Raw genomic sequence first — 14746 nt, forward strand, 5'->3', positions numbered from 1 at the left:
AGTTATAACGAAAACCATATGGTCTGCTTCTGAGAATAATGACAAGCACTTCATTGGGGCAGAGAAGACAGAGTTACTGAGAGATGGTCTTGAAATCAAGGCTGTTCCACTGTCCCAAGTCCCTCCTTATGCTTCCTCTTTTCAGGATAAGGGCTATTGTAAAGAAACAGTCCTTAATAATCACAGATGTGACATTCTTTGTTTTGTCTCACTCTACCAGTAAGTGAAAAGTAGTTATAAAACTATTTTAATATTATTGAAATATCCAATATAAATTTGATAGCTAATGAGTAGTCTGATAAATGCACTTTTATGCGCCTTGGAAAATAATTCTTATGCCAGAGAAGGTGCTGCTGATCCAGAAGCAAAAAGTGTAGTCTCCTGTGAGTAGCTAGAGGAGTCTGTCAGTGACTTTATTGATCAGAAAGCTTCCACCTACCCATGTGCCTGACTTGCAGAAGCTGTGCTCTGCCAAATTATGCAAAGCAACAGCTAGTAGCTTCTGTGCTCAAAATCCTCTTGCTCATTCAGAGTCAACAGTCAAGTTCAATCAAAATAAACAGTTTTGAAATAACTCAGAACTTTCAAGATGAAAATCTACCACTTACTCTGTGCCATTTACATTCCTGATACATTATAATTTCTAGACCATGTCTCATATTCCTCAACATAATAGACTGTCATGCTGCTGAAATATTTGCTTTATTGGTAGGAAATACTTAGGCAAAACACACTGAATTCTGACATTAATATTTGAGCTTGGGCTACACTACATGAGTAATGTAAAGCTGCCTGCTTTGAATTTCTTACGATGCAATGGAGAAGACACAAAAAGCATACTAAAGAGGTAGGAAGTTGTTATGTAGCAGAAGAAAGAAGAAATAATTACCATACTAATGAATTATTAAGAATAATTAACATATTAATGAATGCAATAAATATAATACAAAAAATTCTCACTGTGGCTGTGCTGTTTTGAGCCATTCTTCTGGTAAGGCTGACACTTTTGTTGTGGGGAATTAAAGGAATTACTACAGCAGAATACTGCACTGATAAAATGGAAAGGAGGGTTTATGAAGCAGGAAAGCTTAGGCAACAACTCATTACAAATCCATTCACATCACAAGAATGTACCTCTGAAGAGACTGCTTCCATATGCTCCCTCCATACAGTGGTCATTTTAATTATGCCAGAAAGGGTGAATGAAGAATTCAATGAAGTTACAGCAAAATGGTTCCTAGTATGGCAACAACTACAGGGCTTTCTGGAACAGACAACCACAGTACAAGACTAATTACAGGACTCAAAATCTGCATCACAGTACACCATACTGCTTCCTTAAAATAAAACCAAATCTAACAGAAACAGTATGCACTGGCAATGTCCTGAAGATTCAGGGGCCAGATCATCAAGTATTCAAACAGACCTCATTTCCTTCATCCTTCAGCATACAGCTGCACAGTTTTCCAGTCAGTCCTTTATCACTAAAAGACAAGCAGGCTTCTAAGTCTCTAACTGCAGTAGCAGTAAGCAGCCTCACTCACATCTCGGATTCAGCACCGTTAACCCTGACAAATTGTGTCTAGATAGTCACGCTGCAGGTTGGTAGCCTAAGCACCATTTCAGTCTTTTGCTTAGTGATGTTGGAAGAAAATTTCAGATAACTGCTTTAGCATCCATACAGTACAGCTCAGCCCTGCCTTCAGAAAGGCCTCTGAAGTATCCATTATCTAAATGTGTGAAGCTGCTTTCTTCACTGCTTCCCTGGAAGAGATCTACACCAGGACTGCATGACACATTTCATTATTAATGTATAAAAAGACCAAGCACACATGGCTGATGTTGGGTATTTAAGTACAAACAATCTGATGCTAATTATCCATCAACACTAAAACAAGGAGATTACACCTGGCCACTATTACCCCAGAGCACTAAAGGGCACAGATAAGGACAGTTTGGATGATCCCAATACAATGTGATGTGTGATACTACCACAAAAATCCACAGCACTGCTGCACCCGTATTATATTGCTATGCCATGATTCTTACCACATTCTAAGATTAAAGGTTAGTGAAAATTACTTTCAGAGCTGTGATAATTATATTCTGACCTTCCCCATCCATTTTACTCATTTCCTCTTCATTTTATTTAAGCTTGTCAGCAAATGAAGTAAATTTAATGACAGAACTTATATTTACTGAAATTCGCATCTAGTATTATATTTAGCATGGTACTACATGCAAATTATAACAAAATTATAACTACTAGCAAATTATAACAAAAAATTGAGAGGAGCCACAAGGAGACAGAAAGGACTGAAGAATCTGAATAACTGTAAATTCTTAAGGATACCCTGGTTCAGTTTTATCAAGTGTCAGAAAATGTATGAAATTAATTCCAGTTCACACACAAAACACAATTAGATTAGATTGAAGACACTCTGTCATCCTAAACAATAAAAGGTTTCGCTGGCTAGTAAGTAAACTTCAAAAACTCTTTCATGCATTGTTTGGTATTTAATTTCACTCCTTGTTTCTGAGGACTATGACATGCAGCAGAAAAATTCTTAAACGCTGACTGTAATTATAATTTATTTTTCCTCCATCTGACTGCATTCTTAATTATTCCTCTCATGAATTAAGCACACGCAGCATCAACAAAATAAATATCAGGTGCATACAGAATAACAAAATTAGGTGAGTAGCAGGAGTTTACCGTAGCATAAACCTCAAAAAGCATCAACTTTTAGGTTAAGTGTGCAAATTTGGTGATTTGTAATCAAGATAGTCACACTTGCCTTACAAGGAGTTTTTCAACTCCTTACAAACTTAAATAAAGCTAGAGTAAAGAATATGCAGCAAACAACTGTAAAGAATTTCTGTTACGAAGTTAAGACCTTACTCAAATGTTATTTAGAGAGACTCTCACATCTAAAGCATGACCTTGTCCATCAGGCTGCTTAAAATTTAGGTTACATTCATTTGGCAGAAGATCAGAAGAATTTGTTACCTTGAGGTGGCTTCAAAGTACATTTTCTTCATCCCACTAGCACTCTATAAAATAGAATATAAAACCTCTGGAAGTTAACTGTAAACATAATGGAAAAGCTGAAGTGTTGTTCACCTATTCTTCACACCCAAGTAAAATTAAATTCGACCTTTCTCTGTACTTGGTTAAACTGTACACAGAACCTTAAAAAGCTCTTCTCAGTTGCCTAATTTCTCTACTCAGAAACTGTAAAGCAGGAACTTCACTCAAAAAACATGGAAAAGAGATATAAATAGAAAATGAGGCAATCATTTTTCAAAAAGAGACTAAGATTCATGCATGTACCTAAAAAAAAAAGGTGACAAAATAAGGTAATAATGGTATTTGAAAAACTGAAGTCCATTTCTCAAAACAGAAAACCATTTTGTTTATAATGTATTTTCTGAAACGGCCTGCATTTCCATGCTTATTCTTAGAACTGAAGGTCAGAAGAGAAACCAGCAATTATTTTATTCTAAATTCTAAATGCTTTAAAGCACTTGTAGTCATAATGCAGCTATTCCCATGAATACATATTACACTTGTGAAGGCCAAATACTTCTAATATAACAGTTCTATTCCTGTATTCAATTCACTTATTTGAAAACAAAATCATCCCCAAAATTGATTAAAATTCATCCACTTTCACAATTATCCAACCACAGAATGTACTTACAAGCAGTGGGGATTGGTACTGTACACAAGGTCTCTGAAGATTTCAAAGTGCATCTAAATGAAATCTCAAAAATAAATATACAAAATATAACTGCAAGGAAGGTCCAACTAGTTTAATTAAGGGTTTGTGGGCCATGAAAAATATTACAACCAAAGCAGAAAATAATTTGTTATCACTAACTGGCCAGCCAGTAATAAAGCACCAGAAGTTTATGCATTAATTTTGTAAGTACACCAGGATCCTTTGCCTCCAAATATTATATACGCTATTATAATGTACATCTTATAAGTTGCCTATAGCAAAATGACAAGATTAGAGAACAGAAAGCTTTTTGGTTGTATTTGGAAGACGTTAGATGGCATGATTAAAGATACATTAAATCAGGCAACGTATCAAATTATATTTTCAGACAAATTTCAAATTATTTTCATCCTACTGTGACATCATAACTGATACATGATGAAATACTAAGAGATAAATGGGGAATTTAAAAATTAATTACACATCTCAGTGCTAACTGTTTACTGTTAAATTGTTTTGAGGAATCTTAATTCATTGCATGCATAGTAACACTGACAAGATGGAAAAGACAGGTAAAATTACTACAATTACAATTACAGGTAAAATTACTGCAATTCAAGTATCTTTATCAGGATCTAATATTCTAGATGCACTCTCTTTTACCCTCACTCTGAGCAACGTAAAAAAGCAGTTGCCATGTGGCAAGAAAGAGATCAACAACCTGTAACATCTTCATGCTCATGCAAGCTGGAGGTGCTGTCACAGCTCATCTCCTTCAGAGATGAGACTGCACTATTCTATTTTAACATATCCATTCCTAAACATGTCCCCTCATCTTCTTAGTTTGCCTAAATGCAAACTAAATATTCAGTTCACACTAAATATTGCCAATGGCTCAACTTCGTAACTTAAGACTGCTTTACAGTTCTTTTATTTTAAATCATCTAAACCATACCAATGAAATTTTAAGGAGGAAAACATTTATACTTTATCCATATTAATGTATGTCCCTGACTGCATGTGGAAAGACAATCAGAAAAGATTAAGATTAATAAGCACTGAGAAACTGAAGTCAAATGGGAACAGAAAAGCTTAATACACACTTTATATCAGTTCTAAATTAGAAAATGTCAGCACAAATGGGGTAGACTAGCAGTGGCACAGCTAATAATGAATTTGTATCAACAAAGAGGAGAAGCTGACCAGTGGGGAAAAAACAGAGTATAGCCATGAGGAAAAGAGAACCGTCACAGAAATGTGAAGTACAGAGACGCATGATTTTTCTTTTTTTTTTCTTTTTTTTACTAGAAGGACATAGTACATTTACTGATTTAACCATGTTCAAATTGCAATAAAAATAAATTCCATAAATAAAAACAGAAACATTTTTTTTTCTTTTTTTTTTTTTTCCCAAGCCACAACACTCCTGGCCCAGCATCCGGGTACATTTTACAAAATGCGTTGGTCAACTGAAAGCCATGCGGAACGCACATCTGAAACAACCCTCAAGTGAAAAATGTTTTTTGGAGAAAAAACACTTTGTGAAATGTGAAAGATAGTGAACAGCACTGAATGCCACAATAAACCTATGAAGCTGTAATGATTCATTCAAACCAAAAGCACCCTAGAGAATATGTATATAATTCAGACATACCTTCTCTGATGTCCAAGAATGAGAAAACCACACAGAACTGAAAGGTCAGTCTCTGCCTTGGCAATGCCCATGGCCACTAAAAAAACCTTTTCCTCTCTCTCCTTCAATAAGGGCAACCAAAATCCTATCTGAATTGTCTCAAGATGACGTTGAGGGAATGACAAGCTACTATTGCTAATGATACACAGTCCACATGTGATTACTAAGCAGCAAACAATGGCTGAAACAATCTTTATTTTTCATATTTCTCCAGGGGGAGACATGAAAAATATCATGAATGCATGTTATAAATTCAGTTATCCAGTAAATAATTCTCAGGGGACTCAGTAAACCAGGGCTGCAAAGCAGAGAAATTCCTGCCAAGTAATTCCTACTTCCATAGAACTGTTTGCAGGTTATCAGCTTTCACGAAAATAATATGATTCGAGTCTTGACAGGATTCACACATCTTTAAAAAGCATGAACTGTATCTACACTGAGGCACCTGATAACCTAAACCAGTCACCTGGACTTTGGAAGAAATTTGTTTCATCTCTTTCATTCCAACTCCAGATTCCCGGTCCCTGTAATTCCAGAACTGAATTTCTGTCACTCAAATAAACCAAGAAATCAAGAACTGACTCTTGCAAATTAAACAGACATCCTTTCTTAAGTTTACCTTTCCCACTGCCTTTGAGTCTGAGAATTTCATGACATTGAATGAAATCACTGGACTGATCTGCAGTTTTGAATGGGGCAAAGTGGAAAGTGACTGAAGAACAAAATGTGGAATCTAACTGACAAAAGGGAGATGGAGATCTAGACTGAAAGGTAGTTCATCTAAAGAACAGCCCTTTAGTGCAAACCTGAAAAGATTAGCTAGCAATTCAGTTGCAAAATCCATCTTTCCAGACACTCATATGAAGGAGATTCTGCACAATGTTGCCAAGGCAACACAACAGAAACTGAAGTCTGGGGACCACGTCATGCTGCTTGGAGATCACATTAATAAACTTTCCCATACATGATTATCTCAGAAGTAGTCCACTGAAATATATTCATCTGAGTACACTTAGCCATGGTTAATACTTTTACACTGAATTTAATGATACATTTGTTTTGTTTATATAGGCCTCATAAAAGATCTGTATAACCATTATTAAACCACTATGTTTAATTATAGAATAACAGTATGTCCTAATAAAAATATTTCCAACATAGCATTTGCATGTTTTACAGGTTTAAAAGTGATAGACTACATTAATTATATTACAGAACTTGGAGAATTCCTACCAGAAAATTTTATCACACTGTCTCAGAATACCCAATACAATTTACACATACTAAAACCTTCTTTGTCAGCAGCCATAATACATCAAGCACCATTTGAATTTTGTCCTAATGCCTGCTGCAGACACCTACTCCTTAGTGGCTAAGGCAGCCTCATTCCATGAAAACAGAAAAAGTACACAATCATTTCATAGTTTTGCCTGCTAGTGAGCTGGTATTCAGGAAATAGTAGACAACTTCAATTTGAATGTATTACACTTGCACACTCTGTAACTTTCATTTCCATAGTACACAACTAAAAAAGTTCTATGGAAACATGTCTCTTGACTGGGATTTTATATAAGTCATATTTTATCGCTGAATTTTCATCTTCAGTTCTGTTTCATCTGAATTTTCCTATACATCCTCAGAGTCTCAAAATGTCTCAAAATATCAAGAGAAAAAAACTCTTCAAATCCTATAGTTATTATGAACAAATGGAAATCTGACCATTTTCTCAAAATGTCAAAAGTGATGCAGCAGTTTCATTTTTTAGCTACATGAAAGCAGCTGAAGATGTTTAACACAAACTTTCAAAGCCTTCTGCTTCCACAGCTCACCACAACCTCCTGGCTCTTTCCCTTTTTTTTTCTAGAACTCAAAGCTAGCTCCAAAATCAAGGTAAACCAAACTCACATATCTTTGTCTATTGAGGCCCCTCCCTCAGAATGAGTGTAGTCACACAGCAGATAGAACCCAAACACTTTAGGCTACTTCAAATAAATATGGCAAGGCTCTTTGTAATTTAATTACCTGGAATACTAAAACAATCTTTTCTAACACTGAATTTAAGGCTTACTGGATAGCCTGGGGCAGGATATTTGTCTTTCTCTATTCAATAGAGACTGGAATAACTGTATTTACTTCACAGGAGTGTCAAAAGTATTAATTGCTTGTGTTTGGAGAACAACTTTGAAGATAGAAATTGCTACTGAAGTGCTAAGTGTCAATTTGTATAAATAAGCAAAAACTTAACACCTGCACAAACCCAAACAAAACTCTCCTCTCTCCAGGCATGGCTGAGTACAGGATCAGAGGATCAGAAAATAACATTCTTTCATCCATAGACAAATATCCAAAGAAAACAGGAAGTTCTTCCCAGTCCTTACTGCCTGAAATCCTCCTTGCCGCTCATCGATCCTGTGACTTATATTTCACAGTTTGTAAGATGTGCTTACTGTATTTGTAACACAAACATTAACATTTAAAATGAGTGTTAATGATGAAGTGTACTGACACAAATCAGTTTTAAGCAATCAGCTTTTCCAGGTGCAGCTGTTTTGAAGTCCCTTAATGGAAGCTTTCCTCTGTTTCAAAGTACTGTTTCAATTCACAGTGATTTCAAATACAGCCCATAAATCTTTCAAGAACAAATGAAAGAAATCCATGTTTCTTTGTCTATACTGATTTATTTCTAGTTATATATATGGCAAAGGGGCCATGAGCTTTGAAGACATCTTACTAAAACCTGAATAAGGAAGTGGTTAACACTCCTATTTTATAATATTTTATCAGCCTTTTGTTTCCCTTAACTCATACTCATTTCCATCTCCAAATGATGACTCGGTCACTTCTCATTTCTACAACACTCATTTTTTCCTTACCTTCCTCAGTCATTAACAAAGGAATAGAAATTACTCCATTATGCAAGAAACACTATTTACTACCCAGGTACTTCTCCTCCTCATCCATCTTCTCCTTTAGCCTCAGCTGAAAGAACCAACACAACTGCCTAAGTAAGATCTACAGTTTTCAGGCAAAATTAAGATGCCAAAATTTCTCAGAGTTTTGCAATGCTCTTGTTTTGAAAGAATGCAGATAAATATCAGCTTAGGGAATAATTACCAATTTGTCAGACTAGCAAAGGTCAAAAGCATTTTCATTTGTAGAAGTAAGACAAAAACTTTCAATCTTAGGTATAACAAAACAGCAATTTATAATTTCAGCTTCAATTAAATGGCAAAAAAAAAAAATCATGTCTCAACTTCCTCCTGACAGAAGTGATTATTTTGTTGGGTTTTTAGTATGCCACTTTTTTATTTTGAGATAGTTCAGAAAATTGTTATTTCTGAATCTGTGGGTCCTTATTCTGTCATCAGTTGCTAACCTTGCATATTTCTAATGAAGTAAACAGCCACTTATCTACTCTGTAAAATATTTCACATTCAGTACATACACCTTTAACCTCATGTACTGAAATCCAATACTGTTTGGTTGAAATGGCTTTTCCAGCCCAGAAATCCACTTTCAGTATTTTGACAAGTGACAGACAAGGATGAATGTGAGAGAATAGCTTGTTTTTTTCACAGTTAATGGGGTACATCTTGAATTCTGCTAAAGAGGTAAGTGAAGAACAGAAAGGAAGACTGATTTCACCTGTGGCAATGGCTGCTGTGCTCCAGGACCTGGGAGTCCTGGTGAATGACAAGGTGACCATAAGCCCATAATGCCCTTATGGCCAGGAGGGCCAGTAGCAACCTAGGGTGCATAGGGAAGAATGTGACCAGAAGGTTGAGCGAGGTGATCTTTCCCCTCTGCTCAGCCCTAGTGAGACCACATCTGGAGTCTTGTGTTCAATTCACCACTGTTCAAGAAAGACAAAGAGCTGCTGGAAAGGGTCCTAGTAGCAAGTTCTGCCAGGAAACCTGCTCCAGCATTGGCTCCTCTCTCCATGGATCTACAGATCCCTGCCAGGAGCCTCATCCAGCATCTCTCACAGGGTCAAAACTTCCTCTCAGGCATTCACTTGCTCTGGCATGGGTCTCCTTCATGGGCTGCAGGAGGCAGCTGCTTCCCCATGGGCTGCACCATGGGCTGCAGAGGAATCTCAACTGCAGCTCCTCCGTCTCCACTGACCTTGGTGTCTGCAGAGTTGTTTCTCTCGCATGTTCTCACACCACTCTTCTCTGGATGCAGTTACTACTATGCAATAACTTTTTATTTTTTTAAATTTTTGAATATGTTATCACATATTATCATACACATGTTACCACCATTCCTAATTGGCCCAGCCTTGACCAGCAGCACATGCATCTTTGGAGCTGTCAGGGATTGGCTCTGCCAGACATGAAGGAAGCTTCTTGTAGCTTCTCACAGAAGGAACCCCTGTAGGCCTTCTTGGGAGGCATCCACTAATTACACACATTGAAGAAGTGTTAGCCAGAATTCTCAGTGGTGCCCACTGACAGAACAAGAGGCAACAAACATAAACTAAAACCAGAATGCTACATCTGAGCCCAAAAAATATGTATTTACTGTGAGGGCAGCCAAGGCACAGGCTGGCCAGAATGGCCAGAGAATTCCTATCCACAGATACTCAAAACTGGACAGGATCCTGGGCAACACCCTCTCTGACCCTGCTTGAGAATGGGGACTGAACTAAATGAGCTGAGGAGGTCCTCATCAACCTATTGGCTCTGTGATTACCTCCTTACCCCTTGAAATTCAGTTCTTTGGTAAGAGCTGACTGAGTAAATTCTTTCCTTCAGACTGAAGGCCTAGCTTTCATTCAACAGCTCACATTTCCACACAGATCACTTGGGTCTTCACTCTGATCAAATTATTAAATGCTCTCAAACAATGTCTTTGAAATGGCTTTAGTTCATTAAGTCATAGTACAATTTAATTTAAGAGCATGCCATGAATATACAAATCAAGAAACAAACTGTACTCTGAGCTGAGTCTCAGCCTTCTTTGAAAAATGTCTAAAATAGTCTTAGCTCTACACAGTTCAAGTTCCATTATAACCATATGCTTAAGATCTCTCATTGATATTTATATACTTGAGATACATACAAAAGAACACTGTAACATGAAACTTACACTAAACATATGCAAAAGCTATGGCAATTTTATATGTAATATATATCTATATATCTGCACAGATAGAGAAAACATATGCAAGATTGCATACAGTAACAATGATTATTGACGGTTCAGCAATTCATCAAAGACATTATTTGATCTTTTAGCTTTCTTCATTTAATTTCTCATTCTGCATTGTTCAGACCTGCCTACAGACATTAGGATCATAGAGTTAACAAAATAGAGGTATTTTGCCTTGTAATTAATTGCCTTTGCAGATTAAATACAGATAAATAAAACAATAAATAAAAATAAATTAAAAATGACACTACTATCTTCCAGGACTTTTTCAGTATTTATCTAAGATTGTGTTCGGGGGTTTTTTTAATAAAAACAATCCATTTTAAGCCTCCTAAACTGATTTAATTGAATAATATATAGATGAACTAAACAGTTTCTCACTTTCATTCTAATCTTCTATAGCTTCCATTTGATCTATCATGGTAGAACCTCAGAAGGTTTTTCTTTGTAGAGAAAGAGACCACACATCTCAAATCAATTAAACACAACAAACACAAGAGTTATTTTTTGGAAGTGAGCAAAGAAACGAAGAAAGGAGGGAGCTTCTGTAATACATTTCCATTGTTTAATCAGCAATAATTTGCATAAGAAGCAAAATCCAAATTTAATCTTCTAATAGTGAAATCTAAAGGTATATGAATCCACAGTTATAAGGAGATATATTTGATCAAGCCTTAATTCAGGATTCAACTAGGATTTCTGAGAAGTTACCGATAGATTGGTTCGCTGATTCCTTCACTGCAGTGAAGCAAATGGGAAACACTCTAAAATAATCACTGCAAATTGGATGACATCCATACAGAACAGTATTAAAGACCAAGGAGTCTACTCTATGCAACAGATTGTTTGTTTTTAATTACACAAATTATATATGCAAAATACTTAGGTTTAAGCCTTAAATAGCAAACATTCTGTTACACAACAGTCACACATGCAAACAACATAAAAACACACATCAAAAAATACTGATACAAACTTTTTTTAAAAAACACAGATACCAGAAAATACCTTCTTTTTTATATAGCTTTTACAAATGTCTTGTTATTCTAAAAATACCCTGAAGTCACTTTTCAACCACTTCCAAAAAACATTCTTCCTGCTTGAATTTTTTTTTTCAGCATTTATTTAGATGTTCCAGGAAAGAGAAAACAATTTTACCTTCAGACTCAATAAACAAGTCTGAAAATAGTCTTCTCACTGTATTTTACAAAGGATATTTTAACCCACCAGGGTATTTTTAAACTCACCAGTTTGCCACCAGTGGTCCAGGACAGGTACCTTGAAGATTCTTTTTGACCATTCTAGAGTGTCCACATCACAGTGCTCACCAGCTACAAACATCGTTCTGAACCTTTAAATAAAAATAAATTCTGTATCCTGATCTGGATGTGGAAAAGAAAACAAGATAATCAATACATTAAATGTCTCTGGCCACTGTCCCAGATCAAGGGAAAAGACAAAATTTTTGTACTCTCTTTCCTACTAAGTAACAACTAGAATATTTGCAGTATTAATTTAAGCAACTTAATACTACATCATGTAAAAGAAACTTCATTTGCTGAATGCAAAGACCTTGGGAAACCAGAGGCAAGCAACTGTCAGCCAAGGTAAAAAATAATTAAATGCTCTGTACACAGTAACTAATTAGGTAGGTATCTTCATTGGCACTGCAGTACAGTCTCCCACATCCAGATGCATGTCGACATTTTGTTTCACCTTAACTGCATTTTAAATGAAGACAACTGCTGAACACAGGACTTCACCCTTGTCCTTCAAAAGTGGACACATACTACACTGATTTTGTAGAAGCCAGTAGGCTTGTAGCCACAAAAGGAGAGAATTCATAGATATGGTAAGCACTTCAGAGGGATGTAATTTAGAAAGACTACAAATTTCATCTTTCCATAGAAATGAAATCCAAAAATCAAAATAGACAAACACCAAGAACATATAAGACATAGGGAAAAGTTATCTTGTTATCCCCTGAGCCAAAAGCAAAACACCTCTCTTTTGAATTGCCAGCTTTAATAATAAGATTTAACAATCTGCAGGCTCAAGATCAACTTTATGTTTTAAGAAGGAAAATTAGCTCTTTGGCAAACTTACAGCACAAAACCACAAAAAAGAGTATCAGAACAAAGTGCCACAAGTCTATGAACTATGGAATTATTTTCTCCTCTCAAACAGCATAGCAAATCAAGGGATGGCAATGGCTATGAAATGTCCCAGTGAACAATTTTTTTTAAAAGACCACGTGGAACTTCAAAGCATGTCACCTGTTATTGCAATCATCTATTCCTGCAATGCAGTAAGTTGAGAAGAAATGTCTTAAAGCCTCTCTGTTAAATAAATGTCCTCAGATATTCTGAAAATCTGCATTCCTAAAATGAAATTCAGCACAATCAAGCTTTTATGCCCTATACAGGAAACGAGCAGAATGGACCTCAAATATCACCTGACATACGGACAGATGAACATTCCTAATATTCCCAAAGCAACATTGTTCAACACAGCACATACATTTTGGTGCCACTCCAAGCATAGAAGAAACCACACCTCCAATCTATTTCCCAATAGCTTAAATGTTCATATGGGTAATAATCTGAGCTTCACTTTTCCAGTTTAAAGATTGTGGAAGAATTTTTTTTTTTAAAATTCTGGAATGCACGCACCAGTTTGAAAGGAGGGGGGAAGTGGTTTCTGGCAAAGAAAAATTCATGCAGATGCATGATATTAAATCAGACTTTTTCCTAAAAATGCAGCAATGAAGGTTCATTTTCACCTCTTAACTGGAAATAAAGAATTCTTACTAATTTTTAATGCACCTGGAGACCGCATACACACATACATATATATACATATACATATATAAATACATATACGTATACATAGTTGTTTTTTTATTAAACAGGCAAAATTTTAAAAATATGTATTTTTACATCTTCTGACTTTTCTCCCTTGATGTGTTTTTTCATCTCCCTCCCTGAACAGATTTTACCTTGAATATGAGAATCCAAGTATTGGAGGTTTTGGTGACAGAGTCCCAGGAGACACAAAACACAACTGCAGCTCAGCTCCACAAAGGCTCTTCATGAGCACAGCTCAGGTCTCCATCAGGAAGGGCCATGTATGATCAACAGCAGCACAGAGCAGCAGGCAGCAGCCAGAACTATTACACTATAAGCATTACATACTTTGATTGTAATAAGTTCTAGGTCTTAATCACATATCCTCTTAGCAGCATGTGTCAAATGTCAATTCTGTGAAAAAAATATTTCCTTCTAACAGTTTTGAATTTAGTACTTTAATTTCATATTCTCTTGTTCCTGCATTATGAGACAGATAATGGAAGTTTCTTATCTACTTTATATTCATTATTTCTGCATAGTTTTTATGCAGTGTCATATTTCTTTCTAAAGTACATTATTATATGGTATCAGATGAAACACCTAGAATCTCTAAATGCTCTTGATATAAAATTGCAGAACATTCTCAACTGACGAAAAGTCAAGGAAGCAAAGTAGACTATAGGACACAAATGGAAAATTATTACTTGTACATTAATCTAAACTGCTGAGTTGTTACCCCATTCCATGCAAAACCATCACTTGTCACTTATTTGGAAATTAGAACAATCCAGCTCACAACCATTATGCCAATTATAGGATGAAGTGTGATTCCAAATATGGGAAGAGTTAATGTCTTGGTATTATGAAGCTACTTTCAGAAGAGGAGAATGGATTCAAAGACCTGAACAGAATATGCTCAGTTAGACAAAGCTCATGGAATTTGGATGTTATTTGTTTTTCAAATACAAAAGGCAGCAATGCTCAGCATCACTGGATGTTATCAAAAACTGTCTTTAGATCTCTATAAATATGTGGTTGAACAGGGCTTTTGACCTACAGTATTAAAAACTAAACATCTGTTTTACTGTTAAGCATGAGGTGTGTTTAACACATAGGTGGAATTTTGTGTCAAAAAGCAAAAAAATTTCAAGAATTGGCTCCAATAGATGCAAGGAATGTAAAGCATACATACTAGAACCTTTGGAAAACTCATATATAATTTTGCACAGAGGCCAGTGATGCCAAAAACATCAGTTCTTAACAGAAATGTATTTACCTTATGTCATTTCAAAATAACACAAGTTTGTTTATAATTCAATTTACTC

The 14746-nt window shown here is 35.8% G+C and overlaps 1 protein-coding gene across 2 annotated transcripts in view; it reads right to left on the reverse strand.

Moving 5' to 3' along the window:
* Window positions 1–14746, reverse strand: part of LOC131573380 (acyl-CoA synthetase short-chain family member 3, mitochondrial-like) — a 65530-nt gene that overhangs the window by 22715 nt on the left and 28069 nt on the right. For both annotated transcript variants that reach the window (XM_058827293.1, XM_058827294.1), the window contains one exon: window positions 11820–11923. In XM_058827293.1, coding sequence (XP_058683276.1) covers window positions 11820–11923 — 104 coding nt within the window. The remainder of the gene's footprint in view (window positions 1–11819; window positions 11924–14746) is intronic.

The sequence above is a fragment of the Poecile atricapillus genome, chromosome Z (genome assembly GCF_030490865.1).
Source record: "Poecile atricapillus isolate bPoeAtr1 chromosome Z, bPoeAtr1.hap1, whole genome shotgun sequence".
NCBI lineage: Eukaryota > Metazoa > Chordata > Aves > Passeriformes > Paridae > Poecile > Poecile atricapillus.